Source organism: Agelaius phoeniceus, chromosome 7 (genome assembly GCF_051311805.1).
Source record: "Agelaius phoeniceus isolate bAgePho1 chromosome 7, bAgePho1.hap1, whole genome shotgun sequence".
In the NCBI taxonomy this organism is placed as follows: Eukaryota; Metazoa; Chordata; class Aves; order Passeriformes; family Icteridae; genus Agelaius; species Agelaius phoeniceus.
In genome coordinates, this window is record NC_135271.1 from 25,041,667 (window position 1) to 25,067,456 (window position 25,790).

Sequence of the window (25,790 nt, forward strand, 5' to 3'; positions counted from 1 at the left end):
CAATTTTGGAAGTTGAAAATGCAAAAAAAATTTCTCTGGTCTGCTCTGTAGGAATAGCACCCCATCCTTATCTTTCTTTTCCCTTTTGCTTTCAAATTTTTGGAGGATCTGGGCACCTTCTATCTTCAGTAATCTGACTGTGTCTAAGTGACAGGGCCACACCTCTTCTCTGTCCCTATGTGCTTGCACCAATTCAACTCTTCAGCTTGCTTCAGACTGTTGTAGATGGTTTCCTGATCATGGCCTTTCACCACCTTTTGAGGCCCTGTATTTTCTAGTGGCAGACTAGGGAAGGAAAGTGGAGGACAAGGAAGCCATTCAGTTTTCTGTAGTGGGATTTTTGGACTTCTAAGTCTCACAGTTATCCTGCTAAGACCAGCAACACACAGAGGAGTCAGCAGGTTCAGGCAGTAAGGAATATTGTGACAGATCTGGACTGTGGCTGACAGAAGGGCTACACAGGCCCAGGTGAGCCTCTAAAAACATGCTCCAAAGAACCAGGGAGTAATAGTGCTCTGTCCCCATGGTTAGTTGTCATGAGTTGATTTTTTAAGGTCATTTAAAGACTAAGCAGAGCCAGCAAGTGAAACTTGGGGAATTGCCACAGCTCTTTATCTTTTCCTTCTCCCCAAAAACATAGCTATCAAACCACAAGTCCTTTTATTTTATGGGATGAGCTTTTATTGAAATACTTGACATTTAATTCCTTTGCTGATGTAACTTTTTATTTTTGAGAGGACATTATATTTTTCATGTGAGTCTCTTGCTGGGTCTCTAACCTGTTTTTAAGAAACAGACCATGTAAGTACAATACCCAGACAAAGGCTCAGGCCCAAGCTGCTGGAGGTCAGCACCACATCTCCATTTGTGAAGTACTTCTTATCAACATAGTCTATGATCATTGTCACAGCCAGCATAGTCTCCTCACACGTGGGCTGGATTTGGTCAGCGGGGAGAACGAATCCATGAGTGCCCGTGTCTCGCAGTTCAAATGTGTAGGAGAGTGGAATGCCAATCGTGTGCGCCCAGTCCCGAGAGGAGCCTGAGTTACTGTCTGTGAATTTAAAAATAGAGAGGAGATATTTGTATTAAGCATGGTTCTTTAAAATTACTTCTTGTTAGAGTTAATACAAGTTTATACCAGAATCCCTGAACTAAGCAGTAACCATATATCACTGTGACATGGAGAACAGTTTTTAGGTGCTGTAATTCTTAGCTATACTAAACGTATATGGAGTTTCCTAAGTGACACAGTTCTTCATAAGATGGCACTGTACAATAACAAGAGATGAGTTTCAGGGATTCTGTGTTTTTAGCATTTTACTATGACTAGTGTGGGGTACGAGGTGGATTGGACATTTATCTTGTTTTGTACTTAATTTTCTACATGGATACTGACTAGAATTTATACATATATATATTTTAAAGCATAATTTTGGTCAAATCTGAAAAATTTCTGGCTTCTCCCTATATCTCTGTTCATCTTCCTTGTGGATTGTTTTTCTTACCTGTTCAGTGTAAGTACAAACCCTGGCAAGTTGCATTACACTTACACTGCATTGCTCATGCAGTCTGTGCCTCTGGGACTGGCGCTTGGGGACTGGCAGAGACAGCCAATGGAATATGCAAACCACATGGGTTCTGGAGCCAGCTGCTTACTGTTCTCACTGACTAGCATGACTTATTGCTTACTGGGAAAATATTGGGTTTACCAGGCAGTCTCTAGGGCCCTCAATCCTCTTGTTAAGGCTGTCAACTTTTGTAAAGGCTGTCAACTCATATTAGCTATGATGTGTTTGTGATGTGGCCATCCAGTCTACTAGGAACAGGGCTGAAACAGATATACTTCACACAGAATTGTAAGCAGCTGCCATGTGATCATGTCTGATGAAGTAACTGTAGACCTGATTGGGATTTTAATTTTTGCTTGATTCCAGTGAAGACAAATAGGAGTTTTGCTGCTGACTTCAGCAAGGTGAGGATGATCTATCACCAATCTCCTTCTGTCCCCTGTGATGGATCTGTGAGGAATCCATGTAGGAACTAGCTTCTGATCAATGCTTCGTCCGTTCCTACAGTCAGCTTTATAACTTAGAGTTATCTTGTATTCAAATGACTGCTGCTGACATGTTGCACTGAACCAGCCCTTTAAATATTACTCAAAGTAGAAATTCAGCAAAACAGCACTTGCTGATGCATGTGACACAATTCTTTGAAACACAGAGCAGTCAAAGGGAAACATAAAAAAACTTACATAAAATTAAAGCAGTTGATCCTACTCTGTAGCTGGTCCCATACTTTCCTTTCAATGCAGCAGCTGCTTCCTTTGCAACTTGCATCTGGAAATTCAAAATAGGAACAGCCTTGGCATCAGTGGCACTACCTTTGGCAATTAGTTTGAGTGGACCAAAATTTTTGTCTATTTCAGCTTTACATTTACATATGATCGGCTTTAAGTTTTGATATTACTTCAGGTCTTTAGAGGAACCCATTAGAAACATTTGAACAAATTGTCCTTGATTCTTTTAATGCAAATTGTGTTAAAATTTTAAAGATGACTCTGCTACTAGATAGAGATCCTATTTGCTTTACTGTAAAGCTGCAGCCTGTATTTTGGAGAATTTAGAGTCTATGCTATATAACACACTGGTACTGACTACAGCAGTGATTGACCTCTTACTTGTTTTATTACCATAGACTCTGTATCCAACCATCCTTAGAAACTGATCTATAGACAAAATAAACGACTTTGCCAATGACTCATAAGAAGTCCAAACCCAAATCCCTCATGCTCTTGGACTAGTGCTGTACTGGAATCTTCATAAATACACACATAAGTGGACTTAAATCAGAACACTCAGAAACTGAGAGAAGAAATAACCAAGAAATAGGTATTTGGATCCCATTTTTCTGAGCATGTTTGGAATACTCTTTCTGGACACAATCATGATAACCATATGTGTATAATGTGCTAGCATCCTAAAGTGCAAATTCATTCTTGTATCCAGTGAAAGTTGGTGCTCTTCTCCACTTACCTTGCTTTGCATTAACCCTATCTGTAGTAGTTCAGTTTTCCTGATTTAAGATGAAGAATTAGGATTTCTGAGGCAAATAAACCTTACTGATGCTAAACAGAGAAGCAGTAACTCTGTTCAAGCCAAGTCCCTGAACAAGCTCAGCTCCTCTGAAGGAAAGGCAAGGCAAGAGTGCAAGTACAGTTGCACCATGTGCTACTGCCTGTATTTACTCTCTACAAAGGTAGAAGATAAATGTTTTGCCCTACCAGTTCTTCATTGTTACTTGGAGGTTTAGTTGTGGAACCATATGGGGTGAGGATGAGCTGTCCATAGGAGTGAATTGTTAAATAGCACAAAATGTCACTCTTCTTGCTTTTGATAAACTGAGCCACAGCTCTTGTCTCAGGCTCTGATTCTGGTCCAGATCCGCAGAAGACATCACTGCTGCAGTTAAAGGACACACCAACACCTGGGGAGGAATACAAACACTGAATCAATGGAGAAATATAGAACACCAGTTCAGAGGGAACTGGGAAATTTACCTTGGAGTGTTAAGGCATGTGTTTATGTGGGCAGGGGACTAGACAGCTCAGTGGGACTTTAGCATTACACTCAGTAGGTAGCAACTAAAATTTGATGCAAGACTAAAATATTTATTGCACATTTTCAGGATGGCTGCAATGAAAACACTCTGACACCACCACAGTGTACCACACTCCAGGGAAGCTTTGGAGGCTCCTTGAAATTCATGGCAAATGTAAATACTGGCTGTTAAGTGACTAACTCTTAACATTCCTGCCTAGAGCCGATGCTTGCTCCTGCAGTGAGTTAGAGGTATAGTTACATAAGAGAAATTTTCTGCTCACAAAAATAAGTGCTGGTGGAAAGTCAATGAGTTAGTACTTTGACAAACCAGGATTTTATTTTTACATATGTCTTGATGACAACAAGGTGAATATTCCTTTGTTATAGGACTACATTTTACTTCAGAAACTAGTTATTACTCTTGCTTTACTCTTGTGTTCATGATCTGAAATACTTCAAACTTACTGCCCCAGGATGAATTGAAGTTTCGGTTCAGATCAGTGCCATAGCAGGTGCCATTCTCATATGGAGAACGGCTTTTCCTCCACAAACGATCCTGAAGAAAAGTAACTTCTGTTACATAGTAAAAACTCAATGATCCATATGGCCCAGTAATTATATGGTGTAAATATCCCCCTTTTTTTTTTTTTTGACCTCAGCATTCTAACTAACCCTGGTATTGTAAGAGTACAACTCCGTGTACAAGGCTGATAAAGCTCAGTGACAGAACAATTAATTGGCTACAGCCAGGCTGTCATCAGCCACAAACCTGTGTGCACCCTAAAATAAGCCTCTGATCTTTTTATTTTTATTTAAGTATGCTTTTTCTGTAGTGCTCAACTGCTTCTGTGCAGTGTGGCACTGCTAAGCAAGGCATTGTGAGGGATAAGAGAGTATGTTTCAGATTCAGGAAGATAAATTCTTTTTTGTCAGCTAATCTTGCTATTGCTCCCTGGTTCCCTGCTACACTCCCAGCTCTACAGGTTCTGTGCAGACCTCACTGCACCACCTGCATGAGCTTCCCAGCTGAATTACCTGTGCATCCAAGTGCAGTGTTTGCTATGCCCCACACCTGCCTGGGAGCAAGGTGGGAGAGAGCCCAATCCACATGGTGGTAGCCATGGGCCATCCAAAGGTCCTGCATTAAACGGTGCTTCAACTGGGCATGGTGAGTGTGGCTGAAGACCAACATTTTGCATTATTCTCCATATCAGAATATTATTTGGGAGGGCACACCTCTTTCATAACTGAATAGCCTGATATTTGACCAATTCTCCTCCTCTGCTGTGCAAAGGTTCTAGGACCCATCTGCTACTTGACATCATTTATGAAAAATGAATAACTTCCAGACATACTGAAGTCCACCAACCAAACCTTGAGCTGTTATCAAAGAAGTAATCCCATCCTTAGAAACCTAAAAACAATTGATCTTGTGGTTTTGTCTTCCCAAGTCTTGTGATGTTTGCTAACAATATTTAGTTCATTTCAAGTGATCATTGATTTGCCAAAAGAAACAAAATCTCTGCCATGAGAGGATTTATGTGAATATCACTGTTTTCTGTTTAAGTATAATTGCTATGACCCTATCTAAAAGTAACAAAACATGCTGGGCACATCTAACTTTCAGTCTAGTTCCTGGATTTTCACTACTTACTTCTTCCCAGGAATAGATGTAGCCATCAATATTGAGGACTGGCAAGACATAGAAGTCCAAATTCTGCAGAAATCTGCTTATCTTTGGGTCAGTTTTATAATTTTGAAGAATCTGAAAAGAAAACATACAGAGTACTGAGCAGAGAATTTGGTGGTAATCACAGCAAAAAGTGAGTTTAGAACTATCATCAGGTGATTACTCACTCCTGGATATTACCATGGTACCCAACATCTACTTGATCCCTAGGTACTTTTTCTATACACATGGAACATTGCTATATCATAGATTAGGATTTCTTTATTTCAGGAGGACTGTGACTTTTTGATAGAGAGGCTTGATCTAACAGCCACTGTGAGAAAAGGAGAGGTTGATACCAAGTTTTGGGAAGCTTTGGAAACATTTAGGTGGAGGAATTGGCACACTAATATTGTCCCATATATCAAACCATGATTTGGACTTTGGTCTCCACAGATATCTGTACTATATACTAATTTTGCAAATCATATTTTAAGAGAAAAGCTTAATATTTGGTGCCACAATAGAAAAGATAACAGAAGCATCCAAAGTGATATGGTTTGGTTATTATCTAAATGGAAGAGTAAGGACTCACTTCTTTCACAAACCACTGACAGAAGGCTGGAGAGATCCATTCTCTGGCATGAATCCCACAGTCCATCCAAATTATCTTTTTGGTTTTATTTGATGGTTGGCTGATCTAAGAGAATGAAAATGTGACCATTTAAAAATTGTAACATTACAATAAAATAGCTGAATGTAATACAAGAAAGTAAAACATGTGCCATGATATGCCATTGACCCATCTGAGATTATTATTATTATTATTATTGGCATTTTTATGACAAGCTCTTTTTCCTTATAACCCCATCTTTATAGTATTACAAGGCATGAGTTTTAAAGTGTCTGTTGAGCAGAAGTGTCAATAGAACAGTTAATAGAATAGTTTCTTTCTTTCCTTTTCCATTTGTATTCATTATTCACAGGAGTGGTTGCTCTTAGTTGAAGATTTTTAAATTTTTTGTTTTTAGAAGGGGAGTAACAAAAAGGCAGGGTGTCTAATACTACTCAGTGATAGGAACAGATTAGGCAATAACTAACCCAGATATTAAGACTGTGGTTTTTGCTAGTGTGCCCAATAAAAAAATCATGGAATACTGCTAGCAGAAAGGCTATCTGCTGTAAAAAGTAATAAAAATAACAAACTAAAAGTCTTTATCCTCACACACAGCTGTTGCTAAGCTAGTTTCAGCTTGATTTGTATTTCTAAACAAGGCTTCAGTTAAATTTGTTGTTTTCAGTACATAATAGCAATAGCAAGCTCATAATGATAGTGTCTGTGAAAGCTGGCAAATCTTACCATAACATAGGGGAGTAAAACCATCTCCTGTTATTTCAGTGGGTTGGGATGAACGCTATCTTAGGAAACATCTGAATCCTCTCTTCTCCTGAGTACTTTTCTTTTTTTTGTTAAGATATGTTTTATTATTAAGGGAAATTTCCTCCCTTACCTGTAGGTAATACATTGTTCGATTCTCAAATGTCTTCCCCAGGATGTGCTGAGTCACCAGCTCACTGTTGTTCTTCTGGATCTGAGTCATCCATTGATAAATCTGAAATAGTTGCAAAGAATTCTTGTCCAAAGTGGGAGTTTCCTTCTCTTTCCCACTTCCATTTCCAGATTAAAGCATTTTCTTTTGTTTAGACAAGAAACATTTTCCTCAGAGTTTATTTCAGTCTGTGATGTCACTTACAGACATGGCAGGTGTTTCACATGCCTCTGTGCATGGCTGTATCTCACTGGGTGTTAAAAGGGGACATTGCTGCAATGCAACACAGATTCTCCATTCTGGATGTCATTCAACATGCCCATCCTATTGGGCATCCTCCTGGTGAGCTCACCAGACATGAAGCCACACCATCAACTCTTCAAAACAGTATTACAATCTCTTCTCTATCAGCACTGATTTTCCACATCTGGGTCAGCAGTGGTCATCCACAATGGGTAGCTCAAGCAAAACCTACATGAGGGTTGACTTTGTTCTCTCATTTTTATTATGCAGCTAGGAGAAAGAATTGCCACCACGCACTGCTTTTGTCCAGGTTTGCCAACTGGTGTGTGAAACATGGCACCAAGGAGTCATCACTGCCCACTCCTAAGACATTGTTTTCTCCTGAAGTGTCAAAACCCTGCCCTTAAATTACTTCTTTATACAGATCTCCCACTGTTCACCTCTTCTTCCCCACTGGGATTCCAGACACCACAATAGTCATTGCACTTCACAATTGCCTCAGCACCAAACAATCTGGGACTTAAATGAATAAATGCTAAATAATAAAGAATGACAGGGTAGAAAGGTAGCAAACCAGCCAAATGAAACACAGAATGTTATCTGCAAAACACTGCAGCTGCTTCGCACAGAGCATTTATATTTTGCTCAGTTAAGAATTGCAGATTTAATACAAATCAATGGCAAATCCATATTCAGTTCAACCAGGCTAGGATTCTAGTCAAAGAGTAAGGACTGATTCTTTAAAGAAGAAAGTTAGAAAGAGGTTCCCTGACTTTAGCTGAGCTTTCTGCAAACACCGAATTGCCTTTACAGAACAGAAAACAACAAAGTACACAAGCAGACTTAGGCTTTTTCTTTACCTCTTCCATTGGATGGTATTCAGTGTAGACATAACCTCCTGAGACCTGTCTGTGGCTGCTCCTCTCCCTTGGCATGCTCTGATCCACAAGTTTCTGCACATCAGGTATTAGGACTCTGAAGGATGGAAAAAGGGAAGATAGAAAACAATTCTGAACAGTTGCTGCAGAACTGTCATGGTGGGTTCATTGCTTACATCAGAAAATGAAAGGATTTAACTCTTCTGTTGTGATTTGCCTGGCAAGATCATCACCATCAGTATTATAGGTGCTTTCATGTAAAGCAAAGTTCCAAGTACTGAGATTTTCACAGGGTTTTAACAATAATTATTTTTACCAGATTGTTAAAGTTCCAATTTTCTACCAAGAAAAAAAGGTCAAGATTTATTTTCTTCACCACTTCTATTTTTGAGCAAAATTCCAAAAATACCACCTTTGGGAAAAGGAAGTGAAAGAGAAAAATTTAAGATTTTATGCTGTTTTATTGAGACATTTTGAATTTGCAAAATTTCCACAGAAATATTCATTGCAATTTGCAAAAATCAGAACAAACTCCTTATTTCCTTCAAATAGCTTTTTTTTGCTTTTTTAGCTACAAAAACAGCTCAGAAACTAGTATAAACAAAGCCATGATTCAGGGAGTCAATAAAACCTTTTCCTTGGCTTTAGTGGACTTTGGATGAGAGGCCATTCTCACTGCAATCTGCCCCTTGTAACTGCTGCAAATCTGTGCTCATTGTAAACCATTGTGATAAGACAATGGCAAAGGTAGCTTCAACCCTGTTCATCTCGAATGCTGGAAATGCTAACAGGCTTTTCTGCTGACAGTCGCACTTATAAGCATTTCTGGGAACCGCATGTAAGAAACTTTTTAAACTTTCACTCTGAGCTTTGATGTTTATTCACATCTAAACTTCAAACTAAAATTCAGACAGTGAAAATTTCCATGAAGTGAAACCACACACACAAAATACCTTATCAGTGCTCTGGAGAATTCAAACCACAGAGTCTGGCACAGTTGGAATATTGATGTCCTTATTATAGTTTGTCATTTATGTCTCTATCATTATATACCTGACTGCCATCCTGCCTTCCCTGCATTCCAGCTGCCTTCTAAAGGGTGGTTCCTGCTTTGAATTTGTTATAGGAACTTTGACTCTGTTATTGTTGTACTCATCTCAGCCTCTTTGCAATACACACCCAAAATTTTCATCATGACTAATAATTGCTACTCTTTCTTTAAAACTCTATATAAGGTAGATACAGTTCTGGCCAAGGGAAAACAAAGTTGAGAGGCTAATTTCAGTTTAGTATTTAAATTTCCACTAGAATTGGTTGAAACCATTAAAAAATGAAGAGTCTTGACATAAAAAAGTGGTTAAATATCTTCTGGAATGTTGTCTAAGTATCGAATAGCTAGATAATTTTTACTGGCTCCAACCTTGTATCTCTTCATCTCTGGTTGGCAGGGCATCACACTTACTAAAGGAACTTGTCAGGCAAGATGCAGGATGTCAAGATCAGCTTTAACTCAAAACAGCTTTGAAGTGACACCAATCCTTCTTAAACTCATCTTTGATTGGTAAATGTCAGTGTATGTCCATAGGCCATTTGTCATCAGCCCTGAATGACTACAGCATTATTTATATTAAATACAGCTAAATTAAATTAGATACTGGTTACTTGAAAAAGTCAGTTCCAAAAGGGAACAGGACTGTGTGAGGAATAGCTCTTATTTAATCCCATTTTCCTTTATAAACACTGTTTGTATCTGGATTAGATCTTCTGGTTCTAAGTAAGGGAAGACGTGGCTGCATAGGTGGTGGGTCCCAGTTGGGTGCATAGTGCCCACCTGCCACTGGGATCTTTGTCCCAAGCTGGGATGTGTCTCTTTGGGTGGATGGTGCCAGGAAATTTGCACCAGCCTGGTGAAGGGGATAGGGGTAGAAAAATGAAGCTTTTGAAGAAAGTGGCTGCATACTCACTTCAAAAGATCTCTTCTCCAAACTAGAGGAGTAACAAGAGACAGGAAAGGGAAAAGGGGAGCTAGACACTGTTTCCCTGCTGTGACACCAATTAAACCTTTGGGCTCTCCAGAAGTGGAAGGAACTTCCATTCAGATATCCATGCTTTCCAAGAGCAAAGCATGCTCTTAAAAGTAGTGGTTACACCGAGTTTGGCCTCTTGAGTTCAGACTAAAAAATTGAGTCATATATCTGAGTGCCATCCTCTCAGTGGCCACTGAGAAGGCCACAGCAGGAGACAAGAGAGATTGGGCTGTCTCAGGTTCCAGCTCCAGATTCACAGTCCAGGCTAGGTGGAAGGTAAATACATGGGGCAGAGGGGAATGGGCTTCTGAAGGTTCAATACAGCATCTCTGTGTTTGGCTGGTCAAGGTAAGTTGGAGGCATTTGGAACAAAGGTTGGGTCCTATTGCCAGTACTATCTGACTGTTTATCAGATGGGGCTTGGTCCTGTTCTGATAACAAGGAAGATTATTAAAGTCAGCCTTCCCCATCAAGGTATTAGAGATTGTACCTGTAAGAGATCATATGCTGAGCTAAGCTGTCTTTCATCTCCTGCACCAGAGGGGCTGGGACCCTTATGTGCAGGTCCTCCCCAGCCCTAATGTCTTCAGGCAGCAGGGGTTTCCACAAGTCCAGCTGTGCAGAGAAGAAAGAAATGCACAAATGAAGCTCTGTTTTCAGAATGAGAACTATATTAGAGTAGTTGCATATCAACAAATGAAAAAATATTTCCTTCAAATTGTCCTGGTAACTCTCCAGTCATCTGTTCATAGAGCACAGAGCACAGGCTTAGTGCCTTTATTGACTCAGGCACCACTGATAAAGAGCAGCATTTTCACACAGCCATGCAAAGAAACTAACGTTTTTCATATAAATTCCTTCAGGTGGTAGAAGGGCAATTCCACACTACATTAAAAAAAAGTTAAATAAAGCTTTTTCTAGTTTACTTTAACCTTCACTCCTATCAAAAGCTACATGCATATCTGTTTTACAGCCCAAGACTCCACTTTGCTTTTTGGGCACATGTAGTTATTTTTACCTACCATGAAAGTACTGCAAAGAAGTTGAAGATGCTGGACTTGCTGAATTGTTTCTGGTACAATATGCAAAACCTGATCCCTGGAAATTCAGTAGAGAAACAAGATTAATTTTAAGGTCTGTTAAAGTATCCATTATTTCAGAAGTCAAAAGAACATAATTTGTTATGTAGAAGGAAGACAGAGCATGTAACAGTGCTTTTAAGCATTTAACAAAACTCTAAATTATGAATTTGTGGAATGTTTCAGCTGCAAACAGGACTAAGTGATGTGACTTTTCTGTTGCTAGAGCATTAGCCACTCTGCTTCCTTGCCAGTGGCAGTGCTTTATTCACCATACCAGCTTTGCAGAAGCCAACTGCTTGCAGGAGCCCTCATGTGTGTTTCTGCCTGTGCAGGACCAGGGCCAGAATAAGGGCATTGGTAATACATGATAAAATGTTTATTTGATAAGATGTCACTTTTTTCCCCTCACATTCGGGATTTATTCAATTATTCCAGATTAACTTTGTGCTTGGCCAGTCTATTTCAGCATGCAGAAACTTTTGATAGTCATGATAAATGAACATTGATAAGAACTTGAGATGTCTACAAACTGCTTTTCATGAGAATAGCCAATTTATTCCAGAATAGCAAATATTGTTGTCTCCAGAACTGCATATTCTTAGTCAATTCACAAGAAGTAAAAAATTTCTAGTACAGAATCTATCATTTCACATTTCTAGAAAAGACACAGAATCCAGTGTCTATGTTTTCATAAGATCCCGTGAAACTTTCATCTACTACAAGCTATATCTGATGAAAATATTGAAAGTTTACAAAGAACAAATTAAAATGGATGGAAAAATGCAGAAAAGGCAAATCAATACATTCTGTTAAAAATGCCCTTGGAAGGTTTTTTTATAATATTTTTTCAGTGTTCCTTCAGATCAGCTTTCCAGGATTGACAGTAAGTGTAATGTTTCTAGTGAAAGGGCTTCAGAGTGAGGAGTGGATGTTGATACTACATTGCATTACTCAAAGGTGGAAGTCCAGGTATCCACTACTGATGAGAACAGAATAGAATGGGGAATATTAGAAACTTTCCTATTTGCTAGCAACCAGAAACTGCTTCACAGTCTCTTGTAGTGACTTCAATGTAGTCTTTACCAGACAAGAATAAAAAATGAACATTTTACATTTTAAAGCTTTTGTAGCAGAAATTCTTATTGCAAAAGTAAGCCATGGTCATTATAGTCATCAACATAATATGTTCTTATCATCTGAACTGCAACTGCCATCTTTTGTGCTTCCATGCAGGAATGTACAATTATCAGCTTAATATACATACAAATAGAATTCACTATTCATTCTCTTTATCCCCAGAGAAATAGAGGGATTTGTGGGTTTTTTTACATCTCTCTTGAACATATCACCTTTTCTGAGTAAGAACTTGATAGTTAAAACAGGCAGCTTACTACTGCTTTATGAGATGCCAATAGCCCCATATCTGTGGGGGAAAATGATTACACTAGTATTGCTCACAGGAATGGTGCAACAGTCATGTTGTACAGATTGGTACAACAGTCATGATGTCTTTAATAAACCTTGTAGATGCAGGATAAACATCTTTGCTAGCAGAATAAACATCTCAGCTGCAGTTCAGAGTTTATTCTCTCTAAATGCCTAGGCTTGCTATGTTCTTTGTCTATCAGGAAGGGAAACAATATTCTGTAATATCTTTCTATCCTCATTGACATTATGTCTTAATTACACCAAATCAGAGAAATTCCAGACAGTCAGATTGCTGCCAGATGGCCAGCTCTTATTTACTGATAAACCTTTCACAATAGCCAGTGTGGAGACAAACCATTTTTAATAGTAAATTAAGATTAGAAAGCATATATTTGTTTATGATTATCAACTGAGTTTCTCAGTGGAGAAGTGCAAAGTCAGCCTATGTGACCCCAGAGAACTACAGTTTTTAAAATTCTACAATTAAGCTTGCTTAACAAATTAAAGGACTGTTCTCAGCACAAGCTGTATGTCCTTGGATGCTCATAGATTGGATGTTTCATTTCATTGTTAAACAGAGCAGAGGACAATGAAAATGGGCTTTACTAATAATTTGGTGTTCGTGCAGGTGCTGCCCACCCAAAGTCACACTGACCATTCAGTACCTGTTTTTAAATTCCATGCAAGTACTAGACAGGTTCAATTCTGGACAATAATTAGAAACAGAAATGAAAAATACATTACCAGGGATCTGCTGAATTCTATTCACTGAAATCAGGCTCTAACTGCATCTCTGATACAAATCTAAAGACTAAATATTATCCAAGGGAATAATACATTTGAAGTAGTGACTCCATATGCTCTGCTAGGAGATTTTCCAGGAGAGCTGCTGAATGGGTACACTATGAGGGAACTTACTTGCTGTAGGTATTGCTTGATTTTCTGTTCTTTTCATAACTATATTCTAGGAATATAATTCATCTAGAGACATTCAGCACCAGACTACTTTCTCTGTTTGCTTTAGAAAATTCCATGTATAAACTTATATGGGAATAGGCGGCGTTCATGTTACGTTCATGCCCACCCTGCAAATCCCAGCTGCCACCATGGCTGCTACCTAGCTCCTTGAAAGTTGAGGGTGAATAAAACCAAAACAGTTTAGATAGGCAAACAGAATAATTTTACATCACTCATTTTCTGAAGTGCAACTGAAAATGGAAAATAAAGCATAACTAAAGATTTCATACTTTTCAAAACATTAATCAATAATTAAAAAATGTGATAATCTCATTAGCTGAACACCTTGGAGTGAAGGTTGTCTGGAATAACTACCTTAGCTTTTTTTTTTGTACTTGTTACAGATTTCCAACAGGTCATCATTATCTTTTTCATATAACCTAATCTGTCTTTTATTAATAGATATAATTTTGCTCAGTCATACCCCTTGCTTTATACTCAGAAAAGGCATTTTACTCCTGCAGCATCTGGTTTCAAAGTTCATTATGAAAGAGGCTAAGCCAAATGCATTTCAACTAATGGAAACAGGGCATCCTGAGATGCATTTGAGGACCATTCTGTGGCTCCTACAGCTGTAGCTATGTCTCTTTCGGCTTGGATTAAATTCACTCATTCTTCATTTCCCGTCTTCATGTTTTCTTTCCCACTCTTACCAAGCTTACAGCTTAGTAACCCTGTGTCCAGTTTTCCAGCTCATAATTGTTATTATTATTCTTACAGAGTTTCTGGGACTTCCACTGCATTCACAATTCTTCATGAAACCTGTTCACACTCACCTGTCATATTGCAATTTCAAGCTGAATTTTCCAGGAATTAGTATCCCCAGAGAAAAGATGATCCCAAGAGAAAGCCACATCTTTGTGCAAAGAATTCAGCACTGACAGTGCAGCCTAAAAAGGAGGAAGATAGATCTGGACTGAACACGTGATTTATATAATTATAATATACAACTAGACTTATCCTGTAAGGCAACCTGCGTTTATGAATCATTAGCTTCATTTGTAAATAGTTCTAGATGAATCATTAACTTCATTTGTAAAGAGTTCTACTTTTTCTTAATTCTTAAAAATCTCTTCCACACCCCAAAACACAAACACAATTAGCAACATTCTTACTGAAACACTTTTTCTAAGAACTAAGAACATTTTTCTTCATGTCACCTTTCTATCTTTGAAAATGTTTTGTGACAGAATTGGTAGAATTTAGAGAAAGTGTTACCTGCAAGATCTACAGCAAATCATGATGGTTAGCTTATAACAATCATAGAGATAGGGAAGTACAGGTAGTAAAACAAGCTCTATCCTTACTCCCTTTCTTTTTATGTTTGTGCCTTTATGGAACACTTCTGTGACCTCTTAAGTGCAGTTCTAATCACTTACCTAACTTAAAAGAGGACCTGAAAGAGCAACCAATGCTCCATAAAAGGAAATATTGGGACATCAGAGCCTCATCTAAACCACTCTCAGTTGGCCCAGATCAGTCTCTAGCCACAGACTTACAACTCTACACTGTCATAAAAAGTGGTTTTGTTATATACTTTTAAAAAGTGGGCTGGTTACTATCTGAAATATTTAATTTCTTATTTAGTTCACATGGCAAGTGTTAGCATTTGTAGAATGCAGTTAGACATATAGCACAGTTCTTCAGAAAGAAATTGTTTCCCTCATCCTCTCTCTTGGATTAAAACTATCTTGTGGTGATTTGATGAAGAAAACTTCACAGATTTGGGATGCAGAGATTCCAGTAAGTCAGTTTTTGTATACATATAATGGACAGGATACCATCCATTTATTGCTATAACTGTGGGATATTTATAGATTCTTCTCATCAAAGTACACAGTCCTCTTACATTTTTACAAAGGCTGTTATCAAGGAAACAAGCAGCAGAACTGTCCCAGTATAAAAGAGGAACAGCTAAGCTAAAAAGTATTTTCTCACAAAACCAGGATGCAGGCAGGAGAAGAATATGCTCTTCTTCATAAATCACACTAGACCCTTTCTGTTTTATTGCAACCTTCTCAACAGCCTGGGCCTGAAAATGTTGAGTATTCTCTCCATGTAGATATCCAGCCCACAATGACTTCCAGAAGAGCTGAAAGAAGTCAAGTTTACAGGATTAGATGCAGCTTCATTTGTGAGGAGTCAGCAAAATAAATTCATGTTGGAAGTTCATGTTAACACTCAGGACAGATAACCTTTGCTTTTGTTTCCTTTGTCTCCACCACTGCTATGAGGCAGTCTAATGATTTTAAGACTTCTGTAGTGTTGTCTGTGCCCTTTTAATAGACTTGGCTTTGAACTGGGGTTCAGTCCTTTGACAGGGACTCAGAATCTAGGGGGGAAAAAAATGGAGGCATAAAGAGAAATGGAGAAAATTATGATAAGTGCTAAAATTCAACTCCAGCCCAAAGTTTCCACCTTCACATTGAAAGCAGAAGCTATTTATTCTGTGGTGAAAACATCACTCCTATGATGCCAAATAGTTATGAAGATAGATAGGCAGGCAGACAGAGATAGTCATTTTGCTTAATGAATATAGAATTCAGAAGAAATGACAGTTGCTTGCTAGGTCTTTGATTCGGATTCTTTTGAAGTCTAGTTGATTTTAATGGCCTTTGGATGAAAGTCCTGTGCAAATAATTATGGACATTTCTCTGATTTAAGAAATGGACTTATTTTGGGGGATTTCAGCAGAAGATTTATTTGTAAAAGACAATACTTCATTTTCTACTTGCGTTGAGCTGGCAAGCAGTACTTCTGAATTCGAAATAAAAGCCATTAGAGACATTATTCTGCCACCAATGCAAAAAAAATCTTGGGATGAACAGTAAACTTCAGCAAGCCTATTGCCCTCTTGGGCATAAATAATGTGTCTCTCAGTAATAAAGTCTGTTCTTTGGTCAGGTTCTTACTGGCAGCTGCTTATCTTTATAGCAAATGTGGGAGGCAGCTTAATCCATTTATTCCCTCCTTGAAAATAGTGGGCAAAAAGGCATGGGACTTTCTGGGGAGAGGAAGGGTCATAAATATGTGGCACAAACATGCCACATGAAACCATGTGGTGTCCTTTTTTCCAAACAAGTTTACTTTGCACATCTTCTTTACATTCTTCTCAGAGCTTCAGAGCATATTTTTTCAGCATCAGTTTAGCCTCTCAACTGCCCTGTTAGACAAGAAAATATTATTTCCACTACTTAAAAGATTAAGAAAAAAAGGGGGAAAAAAGTGACTCCCCAAGGTGACATAGGAACATTGCTGCAGAGCCAGGAATAGAATTTGGATCTCCTGACTCCCTGTCTGGTGCTTCCTTAAAAATATATGACCATCTGCTCTACTGCTGGAAGTATAGATGCTATATGCTGACTCCAACAAGCTGGCTGCTAAGCCTGTTAGTTTATCCTCTTTTTATCCCATACTGATATCATCTCCAGCTAAGCTTTTGGCCTGGAGTCAAAGTGATTTCCAGTGTTTGAATGATTCGACCTGCTTGTTATTGTTTTAACCTTGCACCACACATATGCTCAGCTATTTGTGACTTATCTGCATACAGTCTGTGTAGCAACAGCCACAAGCTAGAACTGTTTTGTTTAAAGATTGCATACTGAAGCACACCACATGTTTTAAACAACTATCATATAGCAGGGAGTTTGATCCTGGTAGCTTCCTGCACCCAGATTTCCTACTGAGCTGCGTGTTACTTTCAAGGACAAAGAGCTTGCTAAAAAGATGACAAAATGTACGCACGTGTGTCTCTGCAAACATCAGTTCTTCATGTTAAGGTTTCCCACTTCACAGCTAAATCCCACACTGAAACCAAAAACCTAACTAAACTAGATAGAATTCAACATGATCAACATTTTTTAAATCATCACTGGGATTCAGAGAAAATCGTGCTCCATTTAATTTTCTTCTCTCTCTCATTGCTGCAGAAAACTCACTGTATGTGTCCAAAACAGAATCATCACTCAGTGGGGTCAAAACAGTAGCAGACAAATGTGCTTTAAATCCTAGACTTGTGCTCCACTGAAGAGGGGGGTAGATAATTCATCTATTTTACTAAAATATCCTCTGCTTATCACTGTAATTTTACTTGGGGGAAGAACACAATGAATTGACAGTTCTGTTTCCCATTGTCTTGTCAGAGGAGATAGGATGCTCTACAGGTACTGTCTTTTTCTGAGGCATTTATATAGTAAGCAATATGTTGTGTGGTCTGCAATGTGAATCATTGTTCCCCTCAGTATTCTAAGCCTTCAGCTTCCACAGCTCTGTTATAGAAAGGTTTTATTGAAAGTCTTTGGACTCCATTGTGATTTGACAGTGCTAAGTGTTCTCAAACCTCATTAGTTCCAGCAACAATCTTAGGATAAATGGGAATGAATATACTGTAAACTACGCTTACAATAATTTTGTTCTAGTCATCTTGCTGATATTTCCTTGCTCTCTCTATGTCTCAGCTATTATAGTGAAAACACCCCATTAACCTTACATTTGGGATTTAAAACAATCACAAACCAGGAAGAATTCCAGCCAACATACACTAGATTAGAATGACATTACTAGTAAACCTTAAAATTAGTTCCATCAAGCTAACTTAAATGTCCTGCAGATCATCAAGTGACACAGGATGCATAAGCTTTATCTTAGTGGAACTAATTTGACTATTGGCACGTGATCTAGCAATTGCAAGAAATACACATTTACAGACGCTTTCAAGGATGTCTCAATAGATTGTACAGCATTTGTGTACATGCATACTCACATATTTGAGCACAACCATAAAAACCTGTGTGTTGTGTCAGTGTGGGAAATTACACCTGCCTTTTCTCCACAAGTCCTGTGATGCAGCTTTTAGACAGCTCTCCTATCAGAGAGGAGCTTCAAGTACCCATTCAGCAAGCAGCTCCTTACTGAAATGGATGACACCAAGGTGACAAAACTTGTACTGGTCTAATTAGCCTGGCAGACCAACTTCCTCATTTTCCTTAACCAGGAAAGAAAAATATTAGTACTGAATTGTCTTTCCTTAACAATAGGTGGTCTGAATGGTTTTTCTTACTTCATCCTTTAGACAGCAGAATATCACTGCTTAAGGATCTTGAGCTTTAGCATACAGTCTGAATTCAAGATGATATTTGCCACGTGTTACTCAAAAGTAAAAACTCTTTTGGTTCTGATCTAGGGGTTAAGGGTGATCATGTTTACAAGGAGATGTGCACAAAACCCTGTAATCCTTATGTAAACATAATTCCTACAGGAAATTATTCTGCACAAGGACTGTACAATTAAACTTTAAGAAGTATTAGCAGTGGTTTTCAGGTGCAATGGTAAATTGCTAAACCCCAAGTCCACACATACAAGGCTGGCTGCAGAATATTGTTCTTGCAGTTTGATCAAAGATTCAGTTTGCTCAAAGATTTTAGTGTGCTTGGATCAACTGTCAGGAAAAGAAGTTTGGTTTTTTTTTAACTCACCTTCTTCAGTCCTAAAAACTTTGCTTTATAAGAATACCTTCTGATGACATGATTAGATCTCATGATTTCAAAGGTATTGCTCTAGGAGGAAAGAATTTGCCAAAGTGTTTGATCCGGTGTTGTTGTTCTGAGTGGGCAAGAATTAGGCAAAAATCCTCTATTTTGTGAAGATACAAAACTTCTTGTAAAGCTTTAGCTGTCAAAGTTATGCACTGTTTGTTTTAATTAGGCCTTTTTACTGAAGATATCATGTAACATTAAAAACATGGCTTGTATTTTTAAATAAAACAATTATCTATGTAGGTAAATAAATTAGTATTATATTATTCCTACTAGCAGAACTGTAAAGGACAGCACATAAGTCTCCATTATTGCTTAATGGTTAAACAACAAACTTACTGCACTGTATCCTAGAATAGCCAGGATTTTTTTTAATGATTTCTGTTACAAGCACTAAAATACTTTATGATTAGATGTGAATATGCTTGCATATGATTTCTTAAACACAAACAATACACACTGTATAGTAAGTAATTAGCTTTTACAGCTATAAAACATGTTCATATTAACCTTTGTCCTTCATTCTATCTACAATGACAGACACACTGAGCTTTCTGTGCAATGCCATCATCGTGGAGTGTAAATGTAATTTTTGCGGCCATGTAGTTATGTATGTGTGCCCATGAAAGGGGAGTAATGCTCCAGACCCTTCCAACCACTGTGAGAAACTGTTAAAATGCTTATGATATCCTTGAAGAATCTCAGGGATCATTAATGAGGTCAATGGTACCTGACAGAAGACCTCAAAGTGGATCTTGCCTGAGTCAAACAAGTCCATTCTGCGTAACTTACAGTAGAATTTCCAGCATAGTTTTGCAAATGAGCCTTAAAGAATTTGTAATCCACGTTTGAGGTGTGTATGTATGGGTGTGATATGCAGTAGAAACAGCTTGTATTTTGGTGAGTGATAGTGTTAAAAATAGTTGCTGCCAATATTATCTGAGTAAGGGACTGGGTAGTGTAGCTTTAAAGTGCTTGTGTGACATGACTGGGTAGGTTTGCAGTAAGGCTGTTGACGTGGCTTGCATTGGTCGCAAGCTTTGGGATTCTTCAGCAAAGGCAGCCAAGACTCTCTCCACTCTCATGTCTGAACTGTTCCTACTCTTTGTACAAGGAGTAGATCTGAAATATCAGCCAACTGTGCCTGGGAGAGCTTATAAATCCAAACAACTGAACATGGGGGCATCCCCAATATACAGACATGGAACACAGACACCTGGAACTGTGTCTCTGCTGCCAAACAAGGCATTCCTTGGAGTCATGCACTAATGAGATGGGCGCAGAACAGCAGGAATCTGGGTGTGCCCCAAGGACCTTCTCAGGGCCTTTCCTGTGAGAAGACAGATAAGCAGTGGCAAGCAGGGAGCTGAAGTCAGATTCCCTAGGTCTCTGACTACTACCTTAAAGTCAGATCATTTTATCTCTGTTCAGAGAGAGTGGTTTTGTGATACCTTCACTGTTCTCTTTTTCCCCCTTCAAATATTGAGTTATTAGGTTTAGCAAATTAATATCAAGCCTACAGTAGAAATTTTGGAAAGTTCTTTCTTTTTTCTGCATCAGCAGAAACCGAAACCACCGTCCTCAGTACTATCTTTTGGGGGGATTACTGCCTTCTGAGAAGAAACTGTTCTTGCTGCCCTCAGGGAGGCATTCACCATTTTGTACTGCTCCTTGAGCACAGACTGATACAGAGCAAATCTCCAAACACACTTTTTTTTTTTTGTCTGCTTTATGTTTCATATCTCCATCATGTTCCTTACATTTATACAGAAGTGACCCAGACTGAAGATTCATTTAGAAGTTGGCATGTCCCTGGGACAAATCCCTCATTGGCAAAATGAAGCATATTCTAAGGCAAGAAGTACAAATGCATCATCTTTGACCTCTTCCTGCCCCATACAATGCAGTGTGTAAGGGGTGTAGTTTTCTTTTGTATTTTCTGGAGAGTTTTGTGTGTTGAGGAACTGCTGTTCTGATAAAGCTGATATCTAACTGCTGAGCAATCACAAAGGGACCATACAGTATTGGTTTTCAATATATGTCTTTTTAAAGACTAAATAGTCTTTTATCATGTGAATGACATTTCAAATGTGGGCTCCTCCACAACAGGCCATTGTATATTTCCTGAATCACATCTCATCTGTGTCACCACAAATCAAGACTTTAGTGACAATTGTTGCTATTTACACCAGTGTCTGTGCAGTCAGAGGCCAATTCACCAGCTGCTCCCTACTGCAGAACGAGAAAACTGTGTTCACTTAACACTTGAAGTTTTTTGCTTTGAAGTTGTAGAGCCACTCCCTCAGCTGGTGTATATTTGCTGTAGCGCACTGACTTTAATCAAACCAGCTGAGGAGCCACTCCCCCTTTCCCCACAGTCCCCACATATTTCCCCACCTTTCTAAACTGTGATTGAATACAGGTGACATCTTATGTGCAGCAAAATCTGTACCATGAAAATCAAATGGGGAAATACAGATTTCAGAAGTGCCCTTTGTGGATTGAACTGATAAGAATAAACTATGGCACCCCCTCAAGAATCAGAAATGTTCAGTAAAAAATGCCCCTGTCTGTAAGCATGGATAGAGTCCCTTACCTATAGCAGTGCAAAGTGAAAATAAATTCTCCTGTTTATACAAAAAAAAAAAAAATCATCTTGCTTCATAAAGCAAGAGTTTATCTAGGTTTTAATAGGTGCCATGGCAACAATGTTACCAAGTACTCATAGGAGCATTTTTTGAGAGAGGAAATAGGATGAAACAAAAACCTCACTGGTTATCTGTGGACACAAGGACCTGCTGCAGACAAATACAAATTCTCCTCCTTATTATTTCTGGGTGGCTATTTACAATTGCCACCACATTCATATATTTTCACTTTGTTGCCCAGAAATACTGAAAAAAGGGGAAAACCTGCTACAACGAGGACTGATTTTAAACATAGTTCAGAATTCCATAGTATTTACATCAGTTAAAAGAGATGAAGAACTACTAAAGCCACTGTAGTTACTATAGCAAAAAACCCAATACCACAAGATTTACATGTGCAGTAAAACCTACACTTAACTACCACAGTCCCTTTAAAATTATGCATGTCACAACCATCAGATAACTATGGCTCTGGTTTTGTTCTAAAATAACTAATTTCAGCACATTTCACCTAGGAGTGAATGTTCCACCTTTTTTGAGCTCTGCAAAACACCTGCAGTTCTATTTTAATTCCAATATTCTCATGTCAGTAATGGGATATTGAAACTGGAACCTCGTTCATGCAAGCTTTCATGCACTGATATTTGTGTGCAAAGAGAATAGCTCAATATTAACAAATGGCAATGTACAATAATACTTACTGCAATGACCAGAAAGGGAGAGAGGGGGAGGGAGGGAGGAGCCAATTAGAGGGAAGTCTTAGTACTTTCTTCACTTTTGCAATTAACCAGAGCCACATCTTTAGCTCTCTGCCTACAAAGCATTACTCAACCTCTTGTCTATGCAGAAACTGTTGCACTACCTGAGAAACAGTCTTTAAATCAAGACCCAGTTTATTTAGATTCTGATTTCTTGACAAAAATCACACTCTTGCAATGAACTTTTAGTTCCTTTTCTCCAGTCACTTATTAATATGTTTATCATTTTGAGACCAAGGTGGAAATTTTAAAGAGAGTTCCTGTATGTTTGTTATGAAATACGTAGCCAGAATATTTAATACCCTGAGAAGGCTGGAGTTAGGGTTCAAAAGTAGTTTTAAACATGAAGAAATCCAAACTGGAGAGGACTACAGATCATCAGGGCCTGTAAATCCAGCTGTTTGTGGAGGAAATTTGTTTTTCCAAACACTCACTGTTCTTGTTTTACATTATTTCATAAAATTTGTTTCATTTTTGCTCAGATCATACTAGTTTATTTTTTGTTAATGCAAGAACCTTTGTGACCTTTGCAGCCCACATCTTCTGCCTGTTTCTTTCATTTTAGATCTGTTCACACATTCTGCAATGCTTAACATGGATCCTTGGGCCTGTGAAATTTGCTATATAACTTACATTTGTAAATCTTTCTCTCAATGTTTTCTTTTTGATTGTGTGATATATGAAAATGATGTAACCTTGTCACCCTTTTGCATGTATAGCCTTCTGATGACGTGGAGATTTCACAGGATGAACAGTATATGCATTATTCTCAAGGAAAAAAATACCAGATAATCCAGCTTTATCGTGGCATTTTATTGTTTTAGAATAAGACAAGATTTAGGAATGAAATAATGTCTAACAGCAAGCAGCATGTAAAAACCAGAAATCATAAAAGGCAGTATCTGTTTCTTTGAGATTGGCAGGACCAATAACGAAGTCCAATATTTCATAGCTCAGAATGAAGGAATGACATGCTTCTACTTTTCTGACTTCTTTGTGGCCCAGGAATAAAATATAGTGCCTTCCTATGAGAGTCTGGTTGAATAGATGGTTGCTTAGTGCAGCTGAGTCCCTTGTCCTTAAGTCGTAGATATATAATTACTCTAAGCCCTATACTTTCTTTAACAAGCCTTCAATTCATTGAAAATCTTCCCCTGCTTCAGCAATCTAGTTTACTTAATGAATTACTTATTTTCATTTCCCATTTGAGAACCTTGGCTTGCTACAGATGCAATACACCCTTGAAATACCTTCAGTCAGTCAAACATCACAGCAAATCTGGTTCCATCCATTCATAAGATACACCCATGGGCTGTATGAAATAAATCCATATGCAGCTTCCTTGTTTCTCACTCCTCATTGAGAAACAATTTCCAGCCACTGCACTTAAAAAGTGTTCCAAGTGTGAATAAAGGTTAGAAACACGTTCCTGAATCTGCAGGCAGACTGTAAAAATTGTAGGAAAAGACGCAGCTTACATCTCCAGTTAGCCTCACTGACAGGTCAGCTAAAATCATCCATTTTGTACCTGCTTGGCCTAAAAAGGGGATTTTGCACCTTTCACACCAAGCACTCCATGCAGTGACAAACCCCATAATTACAGATGCAAAATAATTATTGTTGATCTTCATTGTGAGTCTCCCACTAATTTTAATAATGATTCAGGAGAGGAGAATGGTATTCTAAATATAGATTGTAATGCACAAAACAGGGTATTAGATCTTCCTTACTACATGAATTGGACACCTGAAAAACCTGGATTTATTTTCAGCAGACTACCTTTTTAGCATATGTAAAGATCCAAGAAACCCACAGCTCTGAAGTCTCTGGCAGCAGCTTCATACAGCTTGGAACTCTGAATCAGTGTAGATAACATAAATTATTGAGAGAGCATAGAGCAAGAAACTTCAGTAAGCAAGGTGATCCATATGGAATAGTACTACACTTCCACCCTGCTTGTGTAAGTTTCTACCTACTCACAGGGAGTTTAAGAAAGAATATATAGTAATTAACTAATTTAATAACATGCTGTACCATTTTGTGCCCACTGCTGGTTAGTTCTGTCCAGGCTGCTGGCACCCCTGCCTGTGTTCTGTCCCTGAATTTTCACACCTATAACTGAGGACCTGACTGAAAAGGTCAGAGAAGCTGGAGGAAGCAGCTCCCCAGCCCACCCAAGAGCCATGGCTGACACCACAGCATTGGTTTGCAGGTTTCCAGCTTGAACAGCACCGAGTACCATCTCAAACACAGCTCTGGGTGCTACCTGGCCCCCCAGCACAGAATATTTTAGACACCCTTCAGTGCAGGCTGGGACCATGAGTCCAGCTCAGAACAACAGAATAGCACTGACCAGCCTGTTTCACTGTCAGTGCTTCCTTAAAGCAGAAGGTCCAAAAAAGGGAGCATAACAAACTCCTCATTGAGTCAAGCAAATGACCCCTGCTCTGGCTCTTAAGTTTTACAATTGCCTCAAATCTGTTTTTCTGCATGTGCTGCATTTCAGAGACTGAAATGCCGAACAGCTCTCTGCTTTTTATGCTGGAGAGAGGCAACCATGCTGCTTTGGTTACACTGCTTCCTTCATAAATATGCACTATATTCTATCTACATGTTCCACAAAAAAGTTGGGCAGTGAAGTTTTCTAAGCATATTGTTTCTTTCCACATTATCTCATTACCATAATGCCTTTTTAATATCATCATCGTAGTACCTTAACCATGTGTCCGCGCTACTTCAGAAAGACAAAGAACACAGTGCTTGTAGCTTAGCAAGTGAAGCAAGGGCTCCACGGTTAGGTGGCACACAGGCACTGTAGCAAGTATGGCTGTTTCCCTGCTTCCCTTCATCCCATGGGCCTGTGACTGTGCTACAGCAAAATAGTGAATGAAGATCTGATTACAGGGCAGAAACCAGCAAGCTGTTAGCAACCTGAGCAACTCCAGCAGAACAAAATGTGTTTTGTCAGTTACATGTTATCAAGAACAGAAAAGGTGTATCAGTTCTCTCTGCTCCTTCCTATCAAAGGTCCAAAGCTGCTTTGCAGCTCTGGAACTGCCAACATCATCAATTGCACCAGTACATAACAGGTCTGTGGAGATGCATGGCAGGGTATAATGAACAAATCTGAGTATTGCAACACCTCTATGAATAGTGGTGGAGCTGCTTATATCAGAAACAGACAGAAGGAGTCAGCTTATAAAGACACAGTAGATCTATGTTCTTGCACTGAGAAGCATCAAAATCTATTACAGTAGCAGTGAAGCAAAGGGCTCAAAAGAAAAAGCATAAAGGCAAACAGGACCATTACTGGCCTAAAGTTCTGAAAACTGAGCAAGATTGATTTTTTCAGGA

The 25,790-nt window shown here is 38.7% G+C and overlaps 1 protein-coding gene across 1 annotated transcript; it reads right to left on the minus strand.

Moving 5' to 3' along the window:
* Window positions 1-420: 420 nt before the first annotated feature.
* On the minus strand, window positions 421-22,395 carry CPO (carboxypeptidase O). The gene is made up of 12 exons (XM_054636754.2): window positions 22,380-22,395; window positions 14,273-14,386; window positions 10,992-11,067; window positions 10,460-10,584; window positions 7,925-8,039; window positions 6,783-6,884; window positions 5,867-5,971; window positions 5,257-5,367; window positions 4,068-4,158; window positions 3,284-3,486; window positions 2,255-2,339; window positions 421-1,054 (listed from the first exon to the last, which is right to left on the minus strand). The coding sequence occupies exons 2-12, from the start codon at window positions 14,350-14,352 to the stop codon at window positions 786-788; spliced, it is 1,362 nt and encodes a 453-aa protein (XP_054492729.2). The 5' UTR covers window positions 14,353-14,386; window positions 22,380-22,395; the 3' UTR covers window positions 421-785.
* Window positions 22,396-25,790: the final 3,395 nt, after the last annotated feature.